General features: G+C 49.7%; 2 protein-coding genes across 42 annotated transcripts in view; one reads left to right on the forward strand and one right to left on the reverse strand.

Moving 5' to 3' along the window:
• GP6 (glycoprotein VI platelet) overlaps positions 1–23,450 on the reverse strand; it is a 242,993-nt gene that overhangs the window by 98,148 nt on the left and 121,395 nt on the right. For 8 of the 40 annotated variants that reach the window (XM_084962070.1, XM_084962071.1, XM_084962073.1 and 5 more), the window contains one exon: positions 20,121–20,649. The exons of 9 other annotated variants lie outside the window; for them this stretch is intronic. In XM_084962070.1, coding sequence (XP_084818196.1) covers positions 20,349–20,649 — 301 coding nt within the window. In that variant the 3' untranslated portion in view covers positions 20,121–20,348. Of the gene's footprint in view, positions 1–1,657; positions 2,241–7,618; positions 9,101–9,397; positions 9,535–9,573; positions 9,622–13,971; positions 15,630–20,120; positions 23,012–23,450 lie in introns of those variants that run through there. 23 more of the 40 variants (XM_084962095.1, XM_084962080.1, XM_084962097.1 and 20 more) reach the window with 11 other exon arrangements.
• NCR1 (natural cytotoxicity triggering receptor 1) lies at positions 165–7,300 on the forward strand. 2 transcript variants are annotated; one of them, XM_005664831.4, is made up of 7 exons: positions 165–299; positions 379–414; positions 569–853; positions 3,351–3,629; positions 3,934–3,984; positions 6,200–6,247; positions 6,369–7,300. In XM_005664831.4, exons 1-7 carry the CDS (start codon positions 263–265, stop codon positions 6,557–6,559), a joined length of 927 nt encoding a protein of 308 aa, XP_005664888.1. In that variant the 5' UTR covers positions 165–262; the 3' UTR covers positions 6,560–7,300.

The raw sequence follows: 23,450 nt of genomic DNA on the forward strand, positions 1-23,450 counted from the left end.
GTTTCAGTTGGGGCAGACAATCATGAGAGGTTCGGGTCAGAAACCACAGACACCATCTGATGTGTCAGGGGGACTGGGTCCTTCCCTTACACCCAATGGTCAGAGGTGGAGGGAGACGCTGAACCCTCTCGTAAGAAAGTCAGTGAGGAAGGCCCATGGTGATTGGTGCCCGCTCTCACTCACCACATCCTCTGCATCTCCCCAGCCTGCGGGCCTCAGTCTTCGCCCAGCTGCTCCACACCAGCCCGGCAGACTCTGAGCTATGCCATTGGCACCTGCAGCCCTTCTCTTCCTCGGTGGTGAGTTTCTGCGCGGCAGAGGTGGAGTTTGGGGGTCTGGTGCGGGAGGGGCAACGCACACATCATTCCTGTTTTCCAGGGCTGTGTCTGAGCCAGAGCACCCGCACCCAGCAGCGTGAGTCTCTCCTTCAAAGCCCCAGAGGCTGGGTTCCGGCTAAGTATCCACCTGAGAGCCGCTGGCGGCGAGGGCAGCCTGAGGCCAGCAGCTGGGGGGAAAGCGGGGTGGGTGGGGGCTTTATGTGGAACTGCAGCCTGTGATTGCTTTCCAGAGACCCTCTCCAAACCTGTCATCTGGGCCAAACCCAGTTTCATGATTCCCAAGGGACACCCAGCGGTCATCTGGTGTCAGGGACCCCACCAGGCTGTTGAGTACCAGCTGCTCTTCGAGGGGGGCCTTTCTGCCTTAGGCAGACCGAAGTCACCTGGAAGCGTGAACCGGGCCAAGTTCTCCGTCCAGGCCATGAACTCCAACACTGCAGGGCAGTACCAGTGCCTCTACCGAAGCGGGGAGCGCTGGTCCCAGCCCAGCGACCCTCTGGATCTGGTGGTCACAGGTGACAGCCCCACTCTACAGCTGCAGAGTCACGCTCTCGGCCTGAATCCTGGGGAGGGTTATCCGTTGCTCTTCCTCTCCTGTGTCTCCCAAGCCTCCATCGGGTACTGGTCCCTGTCTTGGAGGTAACAGAGGGAGCAGACTGCTGCTTACGGGGATTCTCTTTAGAGAAGTTGTCTCTATGTCCTAGAGGCAGATTTGTCTTAGGTTCTTCAGAAAAGAGACTCTGAGATGGGTGTTTGGCACAGAGGGGATGACAGTGGAGTAGCCTCAAAAACACGTGGGAAGAGTGAGGGACCCAGGCTGGGCAGAAGGTGGGGTTGGACTGGGAGGCAGTTTCCCCAGGGGCCTCATCCGAGCAACCACGGAACTCCAGACCTGGGAGGGCCCTTCCGAGTGGTCTTTAAATGCAGTTGGGGGTGCTGGACCCCTCGGCATCAGCCAGTGACCGGACAAGAACCACTCCTGGGGACAAACGTCTTTGCTTGTGTGGTACTTGCTTGTATTGTCGCAGAAAACAGACCGTGAGTCCAAGTCAGGAAACTCAGATCCGTGAGAGGACGTGAGGTACAGAAAAAGACAACGTAAGTGGGGTTAAGGTGAGCGGGAGGCCAGGTGACCTTGAGTCAGATGACTGCCTTCAGTGAGGTATGTGCTTCTCAAAGTAAGCAAATACCAGAATCGCCTGGAGGACTTAGACGACGCACAGATAACTTAAGTTAACCCATGTTCATGGAAGCACTATTCATAACGGCCGAAAAAATAGAAACAGCTGTCCATCCATGAGTGAATGGAAGCAGAAAATGGGGTCTATTCATACAACTGAATTTTATTCAGCCTTAAAAAGGAAGAAAATTCTCACGTGCTATTAAAAAAAAGGGTGAGCCCTGAGCACATTGTACGAGTGAAATAAGCCTGTCCCCAAAGGAGCGGTAAGCGCCAGGGCGCACCCACCTCAACCCACCCATCTAAACAGTCGAGTGCAGAGGCAGAAAAGAGGACAGTGGTCGTCAGAGGCTGGGGGAGGGGGACGAAAAGCTCGTGTTTAAGGAGGAGTTTCAGTTGTGCAAGACGGAAGAAAGTCCTGGAGATGAATGGGGATAATTGTACAATGACGTGGATGCACTTACTGCGAGGGAACTACGCAATTAAAACAGTCAGAGGGGAGTTCCCGTCGTGGCACAGTGGTTAACAAACCCGACTGGCATCCGTGAGGACGGGGGTCTGATCCCTGGCCTCGCGCTCAGTGGGTTAAGGTCTGGCATTGCCGTGAGCTGTGGTGTCGGTCACAGACGGGGTTCAGATCATGCACGGCTGTGGTTGTGGTGCAGGCCGGTGGGAGGTTATGTGCCCTGGCCTGGGAGTCTCCATGTGCCATGGATATAGCCCTAAAAAGCCAAAAAAAAAAAAGCAAAAAAAGTCAGGATGGACATATGTATATATATAACAGAGCCACGATGCTACACAGCTGAAACTAATACAACACTGTAACTCAACAATAACCCAAAAGTTTTTTCTTCATTTTTGATATGCCACTTTTATTTTTTAAGTTTAATTTTATTATAGTTGACTTACAATGTGGTTTTTGTGTCAGGTGTACCAGCAAAGTGAGGCAGTCATACATACAAATATACCCATTCTTTTTTCCCGTCTAAGTTACTACAAACCAACGAGTAGATTTTCCTCTGCATTACAGGAGGCTCTCACTAATCATCTACTTTATAGAGTAGTACGAAGAATGGGGAGGGTCAGAGAAACATATAACACATAAAATTTAATTTTAAAAATAAAAAGTCGGAGTTCCCATCATGGCACAGTGGTTAACAAATCCGACTAGGAACCATGAGGTTGCAGGTTCGATCTCTGGCCTTGCTCAGTGGGTTAACGATCCAGCGTTGCCATGAGCTGTGGTGTAGGTCGCAGACGCGGCTCGGATCCCGCGTTGCTGTGGCTCTGGTGTAGGCTGGTGGCTACAGCTCCGACTGGACCCCTAGCCTGGGAACCTCCATATGCCGTGAGAGCGGCCCAATAAATGGCAAAAAAGACAAAAAAAAAAAAAAAAAAAAGCTAAAGAAAAAAAAAGTCAAGATGGCAAATTTATATACATTTTACCAAAGCTAAAACTAAGACTGTTTTCAAACGCAGATAGCTGGCCCTCTCCTAAGTTCCTGATGCAATAGGTCTGGGGTAGAGCCTGGAAATTTGCATTCCTAACAAGCCTCTAGATGATACTGGTCCCAAGGATCAAACTGGGAGGACCACAGATGCGGGGCAATTCCCAGAGAAAGATTCATATTAACGCCCCTGGAAGCTAGGAGAGCAGCCCCAAAGGGAGAGATCAGAGAGGATGTTTCAAAGACCGACCGAGACAAATTCAGGAACTAGAGGAAGAGGCTGAGGTTCTGGGGAGCAAGAGCCCGGTCCTAAGGAGCAGCGGGGTGGGAGCGAGGAAAGCAGGATCGAGAGGCTCCTTACTCACCAGCCGCCTCCTCTCGCAGGGCTGTACGACACACCCGCCCTCTCTGTTCAACCCAGACCCGAGGTGACCTCAGGAGAGAACGTGACCTTCTCCTGTCGTCTAGAGACAGCAACGAGCATGTTCTTCCTGCTCAAGGAGGGGAGGTCCAGCCGCCCGCAGCACGGATACGGGACGATGCAGGCGGAGTTCCCCATGGGCCCGGTGACCAGGGCTCATGGAGGGACATACAGATGTTTTGGCTCCTACAACAAGCACGCATGGTCTTTCCCCAGTGAGCCTGTGAAGCTCCTGGTCAAAGGTGAGGACACCCCCCCTCCCCCCGACACCTTCCGCTCTTTCTCCTGTCTGGATCCTGCGGTGAATCCCGGACAGGAAGGAGGGAGGCAGCGAAGGGGAGGGTGGGAAGAGGAAGGAGGGAGGCAGCGAAGGGGAGGGTGGGAAGAGGCACCACACCCTCTTCCACAGCCACTTTCTAGAGGCGCAGCTGATAGTTCATGAGGAAGGTCGCCAGAGGGATGGGGGGCAGAGGGAACCGGTGGGAAGATCAGCGGAAACCCAGAGCCCTCGATTTTTTTTTTTTTTTTGCTTGTCTCCACTGCCAGGAGATGGTGGGGACACCACCTTTGCACCCACAGAGCACACCTCTTCTCCTGGTGAGTAACAGGTACTTCTAAACTTGGGCAAGGAGTCAGTGCCTCCCACAGCAGGCAAAAGCGGGTGTCCATTCAAAACATCCCCTGAATGCACAGCACCTGCCATGAACTACAGGTCCATCCACCAACCAGACAGCCAGCCCTGTTTGGGTGGCACTTGCATTCTCGCAAGAGAAGGCAGACTGCGAGTCAGAGTCAGGATCCATAAACCCATGACGGGGCACGTGGGGAGGAGATGACGGTGCGGAAGAAGAGAAAAGTAGGACAAATGGTGTGAGGGGACTGGGAGGAGGGCAGGGAGCACCACTCAGGAGAGCTGGCTGAATCGGTCTCACGGAGACAGAGGCACCAAGCCAAGCCCTGAAAGAGCTGCGGTGTTAGTCCTGCGGCTGTCAGTTAGAAAGAACTTTCCAGAGAGAGAGAGAGAGAGAGAGAGAGAGAGCAGCCATAAGGATGGCATAAAGATGGGCAGGGAGACAAAAGAAGAAAGGAGGCCAGTGGGGCTGGAAATGGTGTCAGGGGGGATGAAGGGGATGGGGGGCTGGGCCAGCTCATTTGGGGCCTTGGGAAAGGTTGGTGACACTCGGAATTCTCTGTGAGGAATAAGAAAGGAGAGCGACGGAGGGACCAAGGAAGCAGGCAGAGACACGCCGGACATCACCGGCATGTGGAGGCTACAACACGACACAAATGAACCCATCTACCAAACAGAAACAGACTCAGGCACAGAGAACAGACGTGTGGCTGCCAAGGGGGAGGGGGGGGGATGGACGGGGAGTTTGGGGTTGGCAGATGCAAACGATTCCATGTAGGACAGATAAGCAGTGAGGTCCTGCTGTACAGCACAGAGAACTCTACCCAATCACCTGTGATAGAATTTGATGGAAAATCATATGAGAAAAAGAATATACATATATATATGACTGGGTCGCTACGCTCTACAGTGTAAACGGCCACAACACGGTACATCAGCCATACTTTAAAAATTAAACTTAGGGAGTTCCCGTCGTGGCACAGTGGTTAACGAATCCGACTAGGAACCATGAGGTTGCGGGTTCGGTCCCTGCCCTTGCACAGTGGGTTAACGATCCGGCGTTGCCGTGAGCTGTGGTGTAGGTTGCAGACGCGGCTCGGATCCCACGTTGCTGTGGCTCTGGTGTAGGCCGGTGGCTACAGCTCCGATTCAACCCCTAGACTGGGAACCTCCATATGCCGTGGGAGCGGCCCAAGAAATAGCAACAACAACAACAAAAGACAAAAAGACAAAAAAAAAAATTAAACTTAGGAAGAGACTATCTCTGCTCCCTATGTGTTGTCTCCTTTGTCATAGATTAGTCGACCATAGGCACTTAAGCTAAAACAGGACACAAAGGGACCTACCTGTGAAACAGAAACAGACTTGCCGACACAGAAAATAGATCTGCGGTTGCCAAGGGAGATGAGGTGGGGAGATTGGGGGTTTGGGGGAGCAGATCCGAACTCTTACACACAGGATGGACAAAGGACAAGGTCCTACTGTGTAGCACAGGGAACGCGACCCGATGGCCTGTGATGAGGCGGAAGAGAAAAGAATACGAAAAAGAATATATATATATATATACACACACACATATAACTGAATCGCTCTGCTGCACAGCAGAAATTCGCACAACATTGCAAATCAACTGTACCTCAATTTAAAAAAAAAAAAGGAATACCTTAAAAAAAGAAGATACGCCTGGAGACACACACTTATTAGTCCTAGAGCTGAATCCTTCCCCTGGTTTGTCTTTTGTTTTTTTGTTTTGTTTTGTCTTTCCTAGGGCTGCTCCTGTGGCGTACGGATGTTCCCAGGCTAGGGGTCTAATTGGAGCTGTAGCCACTGACCTACACCACAGCCACAGCAATGGGGGATCCGAGCCATGTCTGCAACCTACACCATAGCTCACAGCAACGCCAGATCCTTAACCCACTGAGCAAGGCCAGGAATCAAACCCGCAACCTTATGGTTCCTAGTCGGATTCGTTAACCACTGAGCCATGACGGGAACTCCCCTTGGTATGTCTTTGAACTCTCATTCTACCTGCCAGATGAAGTCACTGAGACCTGGAATGTGGGGTGGGGGCCCCCCAAAAAGCTACAGCACAGCATGGAGTGTGTCCAAGGGTGGGAGAGACTGGGATAGAAGGGGCCGACACTGTCTTTCTCTCTTCCTCACTTTCCTTATCACCTGCAGACGGCTGGGACCCCTACGTGTTAACCGTAGACACCCCGATCCAGAAAGGTAAGCGAGCCACTGGCGGTGGGCACTCAGGGAAGGGGTGTCTGGGACAGAAAGAGGAAGAGAGGCCGGGAGTGGTCTTGGGAGGTTCCTGCCAGTGACCACTCTGCTCTTCTGACCCCAGAGCCTGACCTCTGGGATCACACTGGCCAGAATCTCCTTCGCATGGGCATCGCTTTCCTGGTCCTGGTGGCCCTCGTGGGGCTCCTGATTGAAGACTGCCTCCACAGGAAGAGACGGCAAGACAGAACCCACGGGGCTTCAAGTAGGGGATGCAGGAGAAGGCCCAGAGCACAGAGCCCCCTGGAGAAATGACCAAGATATGCGGGGGGGCCACAGGGAGTGCGGATGCTGGTCCCCACCTTGGGCTGTGGGGAGCTCTGGGTTGTACCCATGGAGGACGGGGTCACGGCAGCAAAGCGAAAGGGAACTGTGTGGACTCTGGCAGGATGGGGGATGATGACGCTAGACTTTTTTCTGCAGACAAATCCCACTGTCCCTTCCCAGCTCTAAGTATGGTTAGGACTGCTTCCTGCCCACCGCAATCTCCACTGCGCCCATCGTTCCGAGAACGTCTTCTTGAACAGCATGGCCGTGGGATGTCTGCCTTCCTGGATCTGTCTTTATCCCTCTCTCTGCCTCTGCCATTCCACATACGTAATAACCAGTCCAGAAACTGGCATTTATCAAAAGGCACAGGAGGCAGAGAGGCAAAAACCAGCCAATGGAAATGCAGACTATAAATGAACAGCATGGCGACGGAAACGTGTCCGGCTGGATGGCAACCGTGCCCCGATTCCCTCTGTCCTTGGCCTTTGTAGGATTCCATCTTCTTCACCTCTTTATCCACACTTTGCCTTATTCTTTGGGTCTCTCAGAAGAAACATCCTCCAAGAAAACTTCCCACATCCTCCCGCCTGACTTAAGATACCACATCTATACTCCATGAGCACCTGCAGTTTCTCCACAGCAGCACCTGAACCCCAATACTGCCCCCCGGCCCACTGTCCTGTATCTAATGTGACCTCATGTGAATTAAATGTATGTCAGATTTAACAGCTGTGTTCGTTGTTCCCACGACTAAGAGTCCTCAGCTCGTGATGTTGGGTAAGTGGCGATGCAAACGTGACTCCGAGCTCAACCCCTGAAAGGTTGTGCGGGCCCCAGAAATCCTCTCCTTTCGGAGAGTTTCTCCCTGATCAACCCAGGAATACATCCATTGTGTGGGCCTCCGCCTCCTCTCAACATCGGGACACCTCACCCCCATCAAATTCGTTCTACAAATCTGAGTTTTCTGTTTAGTATCAGAAAATAGGAATTCCAACCTCGAAAGGATACCTTGAAGATTTAATGAGATCGAGGATATCCAAACACTGGAAATCAACTAGACTTTAATTTTTAAAATTGTGTGAGTAACAATAACACATACCCACAAAGAATTATCAGGAAACCAGCACGAGCTCTGACATAGAACAGTGGCTCAATGTGTGGCGACCATTCCTGGTCCCAACACAACAGGCAATTTGAGATCGTGCCAATTACTGCCTCATGACCAGGGGCCCCAGTACCCAATCTCTTCCTTTCCAGTCTTCATCTGCCAGTGTTCTCATGCACGAGAACTTCGTAGTTTATATTGATTTATAGTCGTCTCATCTCAAGATGAGACGGACTTGTCTGGAGTGAATCTATGCCATTCCGCATTTTGCAGCTTCCAGTTCACGGCAAGAAACCAAGAGTCTCAAGGGGAAAAAAGCCGATCGGGTAGAAATATTTTAGGGGTTGGAGTTCACATTCAGGCTCAGCAGTAACAAACCCCACTAGCATCCATGAGGATGTGGGTCCGATCCCTGGCCCCGTTCAGTGGCTGAAAGAGCTGGCACTACTGTGAGCTGCGGTGTAGTCACAGACGTGGTTCAGATCCTGCGTGGCGGTGGCTGTGGTGTAGGTTGGCAGCTGCAGCTCCAATTCGATGCCTAGTCTGGGAATGTCCATATGCCATGGGTGCAGCCCTAAAAAGACAAAAAAAAAAAAAAACTTTAGAACTCAAGATAAAGATGTAGGGGCTTGAGCCGGGCAAAGGAGTGTCCTCCAGGGAATGGAGGGGTCTTTCCCGCCCTGGCCCTACTGTTGTAGGGTCTCAGAAGTCCAAGTGAAATGATGAAGGGTTGCATTCCTCTTTTCGTGAGCTTATCTGGAGGTTCCATCCAGGGAGCACCACTACTTGTACACCCCTGACCGAACAACGGCCCTCCTCTATTGGGCACGGTGGTCCTGCTCTACCGAGCACAGCTTCAGGAGGGATGCACATGGAGCGGGGAGGGAGGAAGGGGACACCCGCCCAGCCAGCCAGATCAGCCGAGTCCACGCTGACCATCAATGGGGTGACAGACGTCATAGCCAGCTCGCCCTCACACCCGCATCACTCTTTTTGAAATATTGAACATGGCTGATAGTTCAGACAGAAAAGTGAAGCATGGGGAGAAAGAAGAGAGGGAGGAAGGAGGTGGGGGGGGGAGAGAAGGAGGGGGGATAGAACATGGGTCAATTGTTAGGATGCTTTCTTGGAAACACTCAAAACCACTTCCATCTCTTCCCAATGGTCAGAACTGAAGAGCCTGCCCCACCCAGAGGCAAGGGAGAACGAAAAACGTGGCCTTTACCCCAGGGCTCTGTGGCAAGCTAAACATGGGTACTTCCATTCCCAGTGACGTGAGAAGTGATGTGATGGGGTGGGAATAAGCGGTTCCGATCTCTGGTACGAGAGCCTACCACGTGCCAGGCACTGACCAAAGCTTAACACACCAAGGGGAACCTCATCTCCAGCATAACAGGGTTTACTGTCCAGGAGCAGCGACCCTAAAGAAGGGAGAAAATAAAAGAGGATACATCCTGTGAGGAGGAAAATACAGGATGACTTTACAGCCTCTTCCTGTGAAAGATTTCATTAAACAGACATGGGGTGGGGGCTGCAGAGGTCAGGAAAGGGGACAATGTGGGGGTGCTCATTTGTGCAAAGGCTCAGATGCACAACAGAGGCTGAAAACATTCCATACGACCAGAGCTTTGAGTGTGAGAGAAAAGGTGGCGCTGGAAGATGCTGGGCACATGCAGGGGGTGATCACGCACAGCCACGGATGCCGCATGAATAAATACCTGCCTGTTTCACCCTCAAGACAAAGGGAGCTCGTGAGGCATTTTGGTCGCAGTTGTGTTATGATGAACTGTGTCCTGGATAAAGATCCTTCTGGTTGCAGTGAGAGGTAGGAAATACGCAAGAGAGAAGCAAAAGCCTGGGGAGAGGGGAGACAGAAGGGTTGAGAATGGCTCACCTATTTTGGGGACTGACAGCCAGGAGGATGTGGGTCCCATAACAAATCCTGTAACGCAGAAGGACAGCCAGCTACTGGGGGACAGGTACATGGTCTTGAGGCTTGGTAACTTACTCTCTAGCTCTGTTCTTAGTTATCGAGATTGCCTTGATTATTCTGCATGCTTTGGATTTCAATATTCACCTTAGGGGGTCTGTTTTCACAAAATAGCTGCCTGGTAATTTGCATTAAATCCTGGGATCCATTCCACAGTTCATTATTTTCAACCACCACTATGTATTTGAATAGTAGAAAAAAGGGATTCTTTTTATGCAGTGCATATATATATTTTGTTTGTTTTGGTTTGGGTTTTGTGTTTGATTTTTTTTTTTTTTTTTTTTTTTTTTGCTTTTTAGGGCCGCACCCATGGCATACGGAGGTTCCCAGGTTAGGGGTTGAATGAGAGCTACAGCTGCCAGTCTACACCACAGCTACAGCAATATGGGGTCCGAGCTGCATCTGTGACCTACACCACAGCTCATGGCAACACCAGATCCTTAACCCACTGAGCGAGGCCAGCGATGGAACCCACATCCTCATGGATCCTAGTCGGGCTCATTAACCACTGAGCCACAAAGGGAACTCCCACAGTGCATATATTTTTCTTTGATTAATTTAATGTCATATAAATGAGTTCATCTCATAACACAGTTTCTTTCATTAAAAAGTGTTCTGAGATATATTTGCAACCTATTTAATATAAATAGTAATTGCACTTTGTTTATTGTAATATCTGCTAAATTAATGCAGAACTGTATGGAAAATTCCACTCAGATCCACCCCTAAATTTTCTTTTTGTATCCTATTTCCTCTATGCAATATTACAATTATTTTATTAGCTCATATAATATTTTATTCGCTTAATGAGGGGAGTGCTATTTTCCCGTAAGATTGTGTTGAAGCTGCAGATCAGTTTAGGGAGAACCATCTCTTCAAGCTATCAATGGAAGTTTCAAACCACAAATGTGGTGTATTTCACCATTTAACTTCACGTTCAAAAATTTATATAAGTGACGCCTCCTAGTCTTCTGTGGAGAAAATATGCGTCTTTTGTTAGATACCCACCACCTATACCCACTAGGTGCAATCACCTGCAGAGTGATGCCGACTTATATGACTTTCATTTTGTAAGTGCTTTCATTCTTCAAATAATTGTACTGCTTTTGTTGGTTGCTAGTATTACAAGAATAAAATTGAGTTTGTGTATTGAACGCATCTTGCAAAATTCACTTAATTTTTAGATTATTTCACATTATTTTTATGTTGTTGTTTTGTTGTCTTTTTAGGGCTGCACTTGAGAGATATGGAGGTTCCCAGGCTAGGGGTAGAATCGGAGCCGTAGCTGCTGGCCTACACCACAGCCACAGCAACGCCAGATCCGAGCCATGTCTGCAACCTACACCACAGCTCACGGCAACACCAGATCCTTAACCCTGTGAGGGAGGCCAGGGATCAAACCTACATCCTCTACATATACACAATGGAATATTATTCAGCCATTAAAAGGAACGAAATACTAGCAGTTTTAGCAACATGAGTGGATCTAGAAATTATCATGCTAAGTGAAATCATTCAGACAATGAGATACCAACATCAAATGCTTTCACTGACACGTGGAATCTGAAAAAAGGACACAATGAACTTCGTTGCAGACCAGATACTGACTCACAGACTTTGAGAAACTCATGGTTTCTGAAGGAGACAGGTTGGGGGGTGGGGGGAATGTGCCAGGGTTGCAGGATGGAAATCCTATAAAATTGGATTGTGATGATCACTGTACAACCATAAATGTAACAAATTCATTGCATAATTAAAAATACGGATTTCCAGCCATTTAAAAATCAAAATAATATATCAGGAAATAGATATATTATTGCAAATGAGCTTATTTTGCCACTTGGTTTATGGTTCCTATTTCTAATCTAAAAGTTCGAAGCAATATTCTTTACTTGAAACAATTTCATAACGCTGTCAAGGGTTTTATGTTTTTTTTTTACATTCAACCTCTCTGTACTAGTACCTACATGACATTGTAATTTAGCATTATTAGTGGTTAAATCGCAGGCCAAAGCACCCAATTAGAATGAGACCTCTGACTCCTGAATCGAGGTTTTACACGTGCCATTTCTAGAACATACACGTCCTGCAGTCTGTGCTGTGTCCCACAGGGTGAACGTGATGAAATGCATAAAACCTTACAAGGAAGAATGAGGCCCATTAGTCAAACTGGACCTCTAATCTGCATTACATCCTGAGTCATTCAGAGGAACGGGCAGGGTGTCCTCTTGAATTCACTACAGCATGAAAGTAACATTTAGAAGGTAGGGTGTCCAACATGAAACCGTACCTCTCAGGTAAAGCAGTTTTCCCATGAGAAAGTCCACCTTCTATTTTAAGAGAGACCAACAGTATTCCTTCTCCAGTTCATCATGTATAAATGACTGGAACCTTATGAGCTCATCAACAAAATCCCTAGGACGCCTGATGCAAGAAAGAGGCAGTGCACATCAAGGCCACATAAAAATACAGCCAAGAGAAGTTATTTCATTTAAGGAAATGGTCCGTGGAGATTTCGTTGAGTCTAGAAATTTCTCTAGCAATACAAACATGCAATCAAAACATTCTTCTCGAAGAGCACTGGGTAAATAAAATGAATGGCTTCTCCCACATTTTTATCTTAGGATTTACCAAATTCATATCTAGGAACTTCCAACATTCAAATATTTGATTAAACATTAAGAACCTGAAAATCAAAATGTAATGTAACTCTGTGACCTCGAGTTATGTCTAAAATAAAACTCTTTCTTTCTTGCAAAAAAAAAAAAAAAAAAAACCAAACAACAAGCCTACGTCCTCATGGATGCTGGTCAGATTCATTACCACTGAGCCACGACAAACTCCGTATTTCACGTCTTTTTTAGATTCAAAGATTTTTAGATTTCTTTTCCAAAAAAAAAATTTTTTTTTTTTTTTACCTGTTTAATGACCTGGCTAGAACCTCCAGTAGAGTCATGAATAGGAGTGACGATGGAGGAATCCTTTTCCTAGAAGCGATATTATGGGGAATTTTTTTCTTTTTCTGTTTTTTTTTTTAGGGCCTCACCTGCGGCATCTGGGAAGTCCCCAGGCTAGGGGTCGAATAGGTGCTGCAGTCGCCAGCCTATGCCACATCTGTGACCTCCACTGCAGCTTGTGGCAACACCCAATCTTTAACCCACCGAATGAGGCCAGGGATCAAACCCACCTTCTCATGGAGACTGTGTCAGGTTCTTAACCTCCTGAGCCACAATGGGAACTCCAGGGGAATTTTTAATATCTGACTCTTGAGGGAGCTAACTGTTATGATTTTTTTATAGCTACTCATTGTCCCAGTTAGAAAATTCTTTTGTATTCCTCTTCCGCTAAGTTTGTTTCCAGCAGAAATGGACACAACACTGTCCATCAGCTATACGCGAATACAAAAAATATACTTAAAAAACGAGAAAGAGTGTATCAAGCGAGGCTCCAACATCATTCCAGATGAAAGCCGACAACCACTCAGATGATGGACACCTCTGTCACACGTCAGGCGCAGCAGCCATACTTCATCTTACTGTTTAGAAATGTTGAGTGAGCAGGTGACAGAGTCAACAAGAACTCCTTTTTCTGGAAACTAGGCAACTGGATAGGCTCATTTTTTCCCCCTCACTCCTATTACAGATGAGCCATGATAGATATGATAAGAACAAGATACGGCTGGGGCAGCCACAGAGACACCAGAGCGTCTTTTGTCCCAAACTGAAAAGTGGGTTTTTTTGGTTTTGGTTTTTGTCTTTTCTAGGGCTGCACCCACAGCATATGGAGGTTCCCAGGCTAGGAGTCTAATCAGAGCTGTTGCTGCCGGCCTACACCACAGCCACAGCCACGCCGGATCCTTAACCCACTGAGCAAGGCCAGGGATGGAACCCACAACCTTGTGGTTCCTAGTCAGGTTCGTTAACCACTGCGCCACGACGGGAACTCCAAAAGTGGTTTTTTTAACTGAAATACAATGGACAGCTCACATTGTGTAGATGCACACGGCACTGATGTGAGGTATTTCTCTACTATAAAGCGACTGCCACTGCAGGGTAAGCTAATCCTGCTATCCCATCACCGAGTTACCATTTCTTTTTGTGTGTGGTTGGAATAATGAAGATCTGGTCCCTGAGCAAGTTGGATGGTTTTCACACGATACTGTTTATCTATAACCGCACACTGTGCCTCAGATCTCCGGGACGTGTCTACTCGTTCCAAGTTTGTACCCTTAAAATCATCTTCCCAGGTCCCCCGCCCCAGGCTTTGGGAACCACCATTCTACTCTGTTTCTATGAGTTTCACTTTTTTAGATTTGACTTCTAAGTGGTGTCATCTAGCATTTATCTTTCTCTGACTCATCTCGGCCTAACGCCCACGAGGTCCCTCTTAGTTGTTACAAATGCCAACACTTCCTTCCTTCTCATGGCTGAAATACATATATGCATGCATGTATTATTTTATGTTATGTTGTATGTATATAGACACATATCTTTTGTCTTTTCTAGGGCCGCACCAGAGGCATATGGAGGTTCCCAGGCTAGGAACTACCACTGCCGGCCTACACCACAGCCACACCAACGCCAGATCCTTAATCCACTGAACGAGGCCAGGGATCGAACCCGCAACCTCATGGTTCCTAGTTGGATTCATTAACCACTGAGCCACGATGGGAACTCCCACTTATGTATTATATAACTATCTTACACACACACACACACACACCTCCCTATTTTCTAAGCAGGCTTGCATCATCCTATACCATAGCACAGGTTTGGCCCACCTCCCTTTCTCAAAGAGCTCATGTGCTTGGGGATGTTCTGCAGGTGGACGCTACAGCATCCGGACCTCGGGGCTGTCGGGGGAGGGGAGGCTTGAGGGCTGAGAGGGCATCTCCTCCCTCCGCCTCGGCCCAGCCTCTCCTGCTGCCGTCTGCCCCCACGGTCTCCCACGTCCCCAGGGAACGACTCTGAGGCGGGCCCTCCCGTCGACCTCCCTGCCTGTTGCCCTCATCCCATCTCACGCAACGGATGCCCTGAGAAGTCAGGAGGGCGGGGGAAGGACCAAATCCCAGCTCCCCTAAAACCTCTGTTCCCGACACAAGCTGTGGCCCTTCTGTTTTGCCTTCCACTTGCCGAAAGAAGGGAACAGGAGCGTCCTCTTGGGAATGGAGGCGTTCGTGATGAATGCCAAGGATTTGTCTGGGCTCCCAGTTACAACATCACCACCACCCATACCTGGAGTTTTTCTAACTCTGGGTTAGCAACAGGAGCTAAAGCTTCAGAACACAGATGCGATCAGGCAGAAGTCGGCCCATGTCCTTCCACTCGTAGTGGTCCCTGGATGCGGCCATCAATGGCCCGGAGATACCACCCACCCTGGCAGAGTCTGCTCTGGAACCTGGTTTCTCACCTCCTACTTCCTCTGAAGCTGAAGCTGTTTTTATAACAAACACTGATGGGCTTCCTGGAACTCTCAGTGGACACGTCTCAGCCCTTATCTCATCTGGGTTCCTCTGTCAGTGGTCTGTGACCACGTCCTCTCTCAAGCAGGACACCGAGCCAGGCCCTGGGGCTCTCGAGTGCCAGAGCTGGGAGGGTCTACGGCCGACCAGCACGTCTCTGGACACAAGTCTGGGCTGACCTCATTTAATGCCATGGCTTCCATTTCTCCCGGGGGGTCCAGACCTCAACGTGTACCTTTGAAGGAGCCAAAATCAGCCCATGGCAAGGACCCTGAGCATTGCAGGGAGTCGAGCAGCATCCTTGGCCTCGACACATTTGAGGCCGGGAGCACCCACCCAGCAGGTGACAACCAAAAAGCTCTCCGGACATTGCCAAACAGCCCCTTGGGGACAAAATTAAGAACCCCTGTTTTTGTTTGTTTTGTTTTTTGTCTTTTTGCCATTTCTTGAGCCGCTCTCACGGCATATGGAATTTCCCAGGCTAAGGGTCGAATCGGAGCTGTAGCCACCCGCCTACACCAGAGTCACAGCAACACGGGATCCGAGCCGCGTCTGCGACCCACACCACAGCTCACAACAACGCCAGATCTTTAACCCACTGAGCAAGGCCAGGGACTAAACCTGCAACCCCATGGTTCCTAGTCGGATTGGTTAACCACTGAGCCACGACGGGAACTCCAAGAACCCCGGTATTAAGAACCCCTAGCTTGGAAGGATATAAATGGGATGCTGGATGAGGTGAGCGTGATGGGGGAGGGACCTCACTGAGAGCCATCCGGTGGGTAGCTCGGCGAGGGCCTGTTGATGGTACTGAGAATGGGCAGCCACGTGAGATGCTGCAACGCTCCAAAAACACTCGCCCACAAGGCGGAAAAGAACAGTGAGTCCCAGGCCCAAGGCGGGGAAGTAGCAAAATGCCCAGCACAAGTGGAAGAGAGCGATCAAGAGGAAACAGAGCTGGAAAGAGCGTAGAGAGATCAGCAGGGCAAAGGGAAAACCTGAGTAAGGTTTCTCTTTGCAAAGCATCTCCGTCTATCCATGTTCTCCAGCGGTGCTTCATCTCTTCTCACTGACATGGAACCTATGGCCAGTCCCCTAAAACACAGCAGTGTTTGACCCAGAGTTTGGCCAAGTGCCCCGGACCTGTGACCAGGCCTTTCCCCCCAAATTGGGTGTTTTCAAAGGTGATTGTTATTTTCAGGCTGATAACCATCTAGGTCGGGGTTTCTCACCCCTGGTGTTGTTGACATTTGGGGCCAGAGAATTTGTGGTTGCGTGGGGGTGGGGCGCTGTACTGCGCATGGCACAACGTTTAGCAGCAGCTCGCAACTCTGCCTGCCAGACACCAGTGACACTCCATCTCCTAGCTGTGACAACCCAAAATGCCTCCTGACGTGGGGAGGGAGGAGAGGGAAGGTCAGCGCCCTCGAGAGCCACCAGGCTAGAGAGAGAGCTGGGAGTTTAGCCTGCCTCCCAGAACAGGAACCAGACACGGTCTGTGTGAGTGTCTGTGTGAGCCCCGGACGGACTGGGACGTGGGATGGGAAGTTGGGGGTGGATCTTCTGGGACACCAGACCCCAGCCTCGCCCTGACCAAAGCGGCCTGGAGGGTCTTACTCACTGGTCACCGACGGCTCCCCTGGATCCCTAAGCTCTGCCCAGGGTCCTCTCTCTCTGTAGAAAGAATGGTATCTCCCTGCTCTCTCTGCATCCATCTCTGAGACGTGCATGGACCCGGGCTCTGGACACAGGTCCCCCCCCCCTTGTTCCATGATGGAATGTTCTGCTCCTGACACCCTCTCGGTCTAGAGAGCACGTTCCACTTCCAGAGGACAGAGCCAGGGGCGACCACAGACTCCTGCTTTGGAATCATGAATCGGAGTTGCTGAAAGAGAAAGTCGGGCAACTAGCACGAAAGACCAAGTCCTGACTCCCTCTGAAATCAGCTCTCCATGCCGTCCTTCCTACTGAGACTTTGGCAGAAGCGACCTCATCACCCCGAATCTGCCTTCCGCAGCTCCCTTGCACAAAACGAGAAGAGGGATGAACAACCGTGAGCTTGTGGGAAGGACGCACCCGCCCGTGCCTGGCTCTTCTGTATCACACAGCCCTGGAAGGCAGCCCTGATCAGAACAGCCCAAAAGTCAAGAGTTGGCCTCCACTTCGAGGCGTTGGTGCCCCCCTCCCCAAAATCTTCTCTGAGGGACTCACTAAGGCTCAGCAGGACGGCGAGCATAGGAAACCAGATTCTGCAAGCACTCAGGGCCTCTGGCCCCACAGAGCTGAGCTGTGAAGGGATGGAGCTATGATGGGAACTATGATCAGAGGTCATCACACGATGAAGAGCTATGACGGGAGGTCAGGGAGAGGAACAAGATGCGGAAAGGGAAGCTCGCCTGATGCCACGAGGCTGAGGCTCTTACACCTGCTCTCCCAAAGAATAGGACAAGAACAAATAAGCTCCCCCTCCTGGATCTTTCACTCTGCGGAGCAGGAGGGCCTACGGGAGGGGGCAAGATCCTGAAGACATCACACCATCTCTGTCTGCTGTGGGGCTATCAACCTCAGGACGATGAGAGGATTCTGGGTTGTGGGGGCTGTTGTGGGCATTGTAGGATGTCTCTGCCCCCAGAAGCTGGTAGCACAACCAACTGGGACCGGGAAAATCCAAAGTCATCAAATCCATGGAAACAAAGTCAACTGATGGGTGATGAAAGAGTTCTGGGGAGCTCCCGTCATGGCCCAGTGGTTAGCGAATCCGACTAGGAACCATATGAGGTTGAGGGTTCAATCCCTGGCCTTGCTCCGTGGGTTAAGGATCCGGCGTTGCCGTGAGCTGCGGTATGGGTCACAGACGCGGCTCAGAGCCCACGTTGCTGTGGCTCTGGCGCAGGCTGGTGGCTGCAGCTCCGATTCAACCCCTAGCCTGGGAACCTCCATATGCTGCGGGAGCAGCCCAAGAAATGGCAAAAACACAGAAAACAAAAAACAAAAAAAAGAGTTCCCAAACTAGACAGAAGGGATGGTTTCGCAGCGTGGTGAATGTATCAACTCCCACTGAATTGTATACTTTAAAACGATTTAAATTGTTTGCATTGATAGGTGTCTTATGCCATGATTTCCTAAAAGTCTCCAGAGTTAGTAGACTGGGGGCAAAAGCGTGCTCAGGTAAGGACCGCGCTTATTCTACAGAAATGAAGAGCTAGGCTGTCAAGTTTCCTCATTTCAGCCCCACTGAACTTTTGAGTAGAATCATTTTTTTGTCTATCAAAGGCCGTCCTGGGCATTACAGGGTGTTTAGCCGCACTGCTGGTCTCTACCCATGAGATACCAAGCGCGCCCCCTAGCGGTGACAATAAAAATACCTGCAAGCACCACCCAATGTCTCTTGGGTGGTAAAAATCATCCCTGCTGAGAACCACGGATCTAAACTGTAGGTGGTTTTGCCCCCAGTCGCCTAGGACTTTTTAAGAACTTCTGCACAATGTGAGCTGTGAGACCAGCCACAGGCTTTACAATCTGAAGATGTGTGTTTCCAGTTTCAGTCTTTGAGGTTCCGTCACGGAGGGCACTCAGTCCCCTCACTATGTCTCCTGACTGATAAACAGAGAACCATGACGAGGTATTCGAGTGGGGACTGATATTCCCCAACCTATCAATCAAAACATAGTTAACTGCCCGGGGGGAGAGGGGGGAAGTGGGAGGGATGGGGAGCTTGGGGTTGATGGATGCAAACGATTGCTCTTGGAATGGATTTACAGTGAGATCCTGCTGGGTAGCACTGAGAACTATGTCTAGATACTTACATCGCAACACAGCAATAGGAGGAAAAAGAATGTATACATGTATGTGTAATTTGGTCCCCATGCTGTAGAGCAGAAAAAAATAAATTAAAAAAAAAAGAACCTATTTAAGACACCCAGCAGAGAGTCTGACCCAGACACTGACAATCACAACCTCCCCCCACTCTATTTATTTATGTTTTAGGGACACATGTGTAGCCTATGACGCTCCCAGGCTAAGGACCACTTAAAATCTCATCTATTTCTGAAGTTTGGGTGGGAAGAAACAAGTAAGGGTAAGGAGATCACTCACTTTTGTCAGCGCCTAGAAATTAGCACAAAGCGGTGATTTTTTTGTTTTTGTTTTTAAAGCAAGTTCTGAAGGGGCTTTTCTGCCTTTTCTATGCATGACCAGCAATCGGTTGTAGGTAACAGAAAAGCCCTCTTCCCCAATGCTGTGGATCACACACACACACACCCCATCACTCCAAGTTTAAAGCCAAGAGGGATGTGGTCAGGTTTGTGCTTCATCAGTAACAGGTTAGGATTTTTTCCTTGTTTTGTCTTTTGAGGGCGGCACCCATGCCATATGGAGGTTCCCAGGCTAGGGGTCGAATTGGAGCGCCCAAAGCACCATGAGATCTGAGCTTCGTCTGCGACCTACACCACCACAGCAATACCCGATCCTTAACCCATTGAGCGAGGCCAGGGATCGAACCTATGTCCTCATGGATGCTAGTTGGATTCTTTTCCACTGGAACTCCAACAGGATGGTTTGGAGCAGGAAGTGGCAAACCAGGACCATGGGCCCCATCTGGCCTGTTGCCCGCTTTCCTAACCGTTTGCTGGAACGCAGCCCTGCCCACTCACGCATGTGCTGTTTGCGGCTGTCTCACACGCTCTTGGCAGAGCTGAGCAGTTGTGACAGAGACCACGTAGCTGGTAACACCTCAAATATTCATTAGCTGGCCTTTTACAGAAAAAGCGTGCCCACGCTTGGGGTTACACTGTCACACGACGCATGAAGAAAACCAAAACCCACACTGATCACAGACATGCACTGGGCAACTATTACCATCGGACACGACGTATCTGCACTAGAACAGAAGGACTAGAGAGACCCATCATCTACTGACTTTGTAGCATCTTTTCGCAGATTCATGGACTCGAAGTTAGTTCTTGGGCATATTCATAAGGACGCCATCAAACCAAGTGCTCTGCCTTTTATTATCTTTGCATGCGTGTGAGAGAGAACTCTGCCACACCTAGTGGGACTTGTGCGGAATTTACCAGAAACCCAGACAGTGAAAACCAGTGCTCGGTTCCACACTTTGATCAGTGTTTGCTGCCTGACGCCCTGGTCTTCGTTGATGCAACGTCCTAGTGCTCTCCCATCACCCCCCTTGGGACGTGCAGGAACATGATCTCGGGGCGTTTCAGGAGAGGAAGTCACAGCACAAGGACCTCCGGGTGCCGGTGTGGTTCCACTCAACAGTCAGCTGCGGATTGCCTTCCCGCACAGCCTCCGCCATCCTCTGGATCTTGGTGGACTCATCCGCCTTCAACCTGAGGGTCTTTAAGGGGCCGTGCTTTTGTTTTAACGCCTCCAAGAGCGCCGTGACGCCGCTCTGCCCCAGGATGTTCTGGCCCAGGTCCAAAGTCTCCAGGCTCTGGTTGCTGAGCAGAGCAGACGCAAGGTCCTGACAACTAAAAGGGGTGATGGAACAGCCCCAGAGCCTGGGAGAAAGAACAGAAACCCACCTGTTTGGGAAGCGAGTTCTGACGGAGACCCGGTGTTGCCAGGCATCCTCTTACTTACTGGTGACTGAGTGGTCAAGGACTGAAAGTGATTTTCTGCCCAGAGCTTGTTCTAGCACCATCAGCACATGCTAAACTGAAGACAGGGGCACGTGGTATTAGGAGGCAGCCAAGAGGAGTCAGATGAAGAGGACAGAAGAATTAGGTAGATTTGTGCTGGCCATGAATTCCCCACTGGAAAGACGACAGGAGAAAAAAAAAAGAAGTCCAGAGTGAACCGTTATGACGACGGGGGGAGGACATCAGTGAAGCTGCAGTGCCAGGCTAGAGGGAACATACAAAGACTGGCTCGTCATTATAGGATCCCAGAGCGTCTTGCAGGCTATTACAAAAACCTTGCTAGTTTAGCCACAGTGATACGAGGAGCTTTTTTGAGTCTTTTTGAAAGACAAGTGCCGAGGCTTCCAAGTGCAAGGACCCCTCGGGGCGATGTGCTGAGAACCAACGTCCGGACACCAAGAGCCCAAACCCGCAGACGAGTTCAGAGCCGACACCATCATCCCTGTGACAGGCGCTAACTCCATGGAGAGCCCTGGCAGCAAGGCTGGTCAGGCAGGAATCGGCCCAGAGGTGCCTCAAAGCTGCTCTCGCGTGAGGTGTGGAACGATGGAAGGAACAAGGGTCAGAAGCCCAAGAGCCAGCGAAAAGGACGCCAGGAAGGTTTTCTTTTAGACCTTCCAGCGCGTGGAGTTAAACTCAGTCACAGATTCCACTGCCACTGCCTCCACGCTTCCTTTTCCCGCATCTCCTGCTGGACTAACAGATGTTCTTACTCATTAAGGACGGAGCGAGGCGCTATCCAGGGCAGATACAGTTCATGCCCAGCTTATACACAGCCTCGTGCGCCAACTCAAGCCAGACTGACACTCGAGCCACGTGGCCTTGACCACTGCACCATCTGCCCATCTAACTCTACGTGGCGTCTCCAACCATCCCTGGGCTGCCCTCGCACTCAGGTAGGCACTAGAGATGCGCAAAGCTGATCTGATGCTTCTCTGCAGGATGCTTAACTGGTAAATGGATGGACAAGCCTGTGTATCCACCCAACGGGGCACTGCTTAGCCATATAAGGAATGAAGCACGTACACACGCAACCTCGTAGATAAACCTTGGAAACAGTGTTAAGCCCAACACCCAAGGCCACACGTAAATATACCCAATAGTAAGTCTTTAGAATAGAAACAAAGGGGTTGGCCAGCAGCGGAGGGGAAGGAAACTGACGGCTACGTGGGTAGAGCGTTTACCTTGAGATGAAGAAGTTCTAGAACTAGAGAGTGGCCATGGTGACTCGACATGGTGCGAATACTCAGTGCCACCGGGTAGTACCATTTAATACACAATGGTTCATTTTAGGTGGCGCCGAGGGAAATTCACGTCCATCAGTGTCATTAGGATCGTTATTTCTGCCCTATTTCAGATTCCACATGTGAGTGTTATCCTACGGTATCTGTCTCTTTCTGATTTATTTCGCTTATTTCTACAAAAAAGGAACAGAGCAGAGACACGGAGAACAGACGTGCAGTGGCTGGGGCTGGGGTCAGGGAGAGAGTGGGATGGACTGGGGTTTGGGGTGAGGAGATGCCAAGTATTACACTTGGAGTGGACAAGCAATGAGGTCCTCCCGTGCGGCACAGGGAACTATATCCGGTATCTTGGGACAGGACAGGATGGAAGACAGCACGAGAAAAAGAAGGTGTGTGCATTTATATGCATGATGGGGTCACTCAGCTCTAGAGCTGAAACCGACAACATTGTGCACCTGCTTTCATAAAACTAAAAAATTTCCAGTAAGTGTCTATAAATTGTCTATTTCCAGTGACTGGGCAGGACAGTACCATACTCAAGTGGTTATTTGTTACAGAGACGAGATCCTACTGCAACAGGATCATCAGAAGGTCTCGCAACCGTCAAAGCTCGTTTGTCCTCCCTGCAAACAACCCAACCAACATGAACACCGGCAGAGAGCCCTACAAATTTCAGGGTCTGTATGCTCTCGTCAAAACATTTTAAAAATCGCAAATGAGACCAAAGACCTTGCTATGGGGGGAAAGGGTGGGTTCTGGGAACTGAAAAGCTAGCTGAGCGAGCAGAGATGCATCAGACAAAGTGACACAGGAAGGAAACTCCAGCACAGATAGCGGTCTGGGATGTGGTAGCCCACACGATTCACAAGCTTGTTACATAAAAATGTGTCCAATGCGGCCGTGCAGTTGACAAAGTAACTCATCACACGCATTAATTGTGCTATGAACAGGAGGGTCATGCAAAAGAACTGTCCATTCTGTAAGGAGAAAGTTAGGAGTCAGAAGTCACAGCTAATTAGTATTCAATGGAATCTGAAACACACCCCAATGTCCAAAGCCAGTACTCGATGCCTCTGCTATGGTGTTGGGCCCTTGTTCAGTGCGAGAAAGATGAATTTCCATCTGTGGAGACCATGGATTTTCCTCTCCAACCTCTATGTCAAAGGAGCTCTGATGTGACTGAATGTTAGAATCAACTGGAATATCCTTAAAAATTCTGATGTCTGCCTCCACCACCACCGAGAATCAGTTTCTCCAAGGGAAGCTCCATCATCAAAAACGTAAGCTCCCAGATTCAGCCAGGATGCCCAGATATAAAACAAAACCACCACATAGCCTAGCGTTCATTTTGCTCAAGGCTGACAACTATTTACACTTGTATAACCCAGATTCGCTTTCCATTAGGGTTCTGGTTGC

This window comes from Sus scrofa, chromosome 6 (genome assembly GCF_054392235.1).
Source record: "Sus scrofa isolate SSC_HxYL_T2T_F1_AM1 chromosome 6, Sscrofa_HxYL_maternal_Yorkshire_Landrace_v2.0, whole genome shotgun sequence".
NCBI lineage: Eukaryota > Metazoa > Chordata > Mammalia > Artiodactyla > Suidae > Sus > Sus scrofa.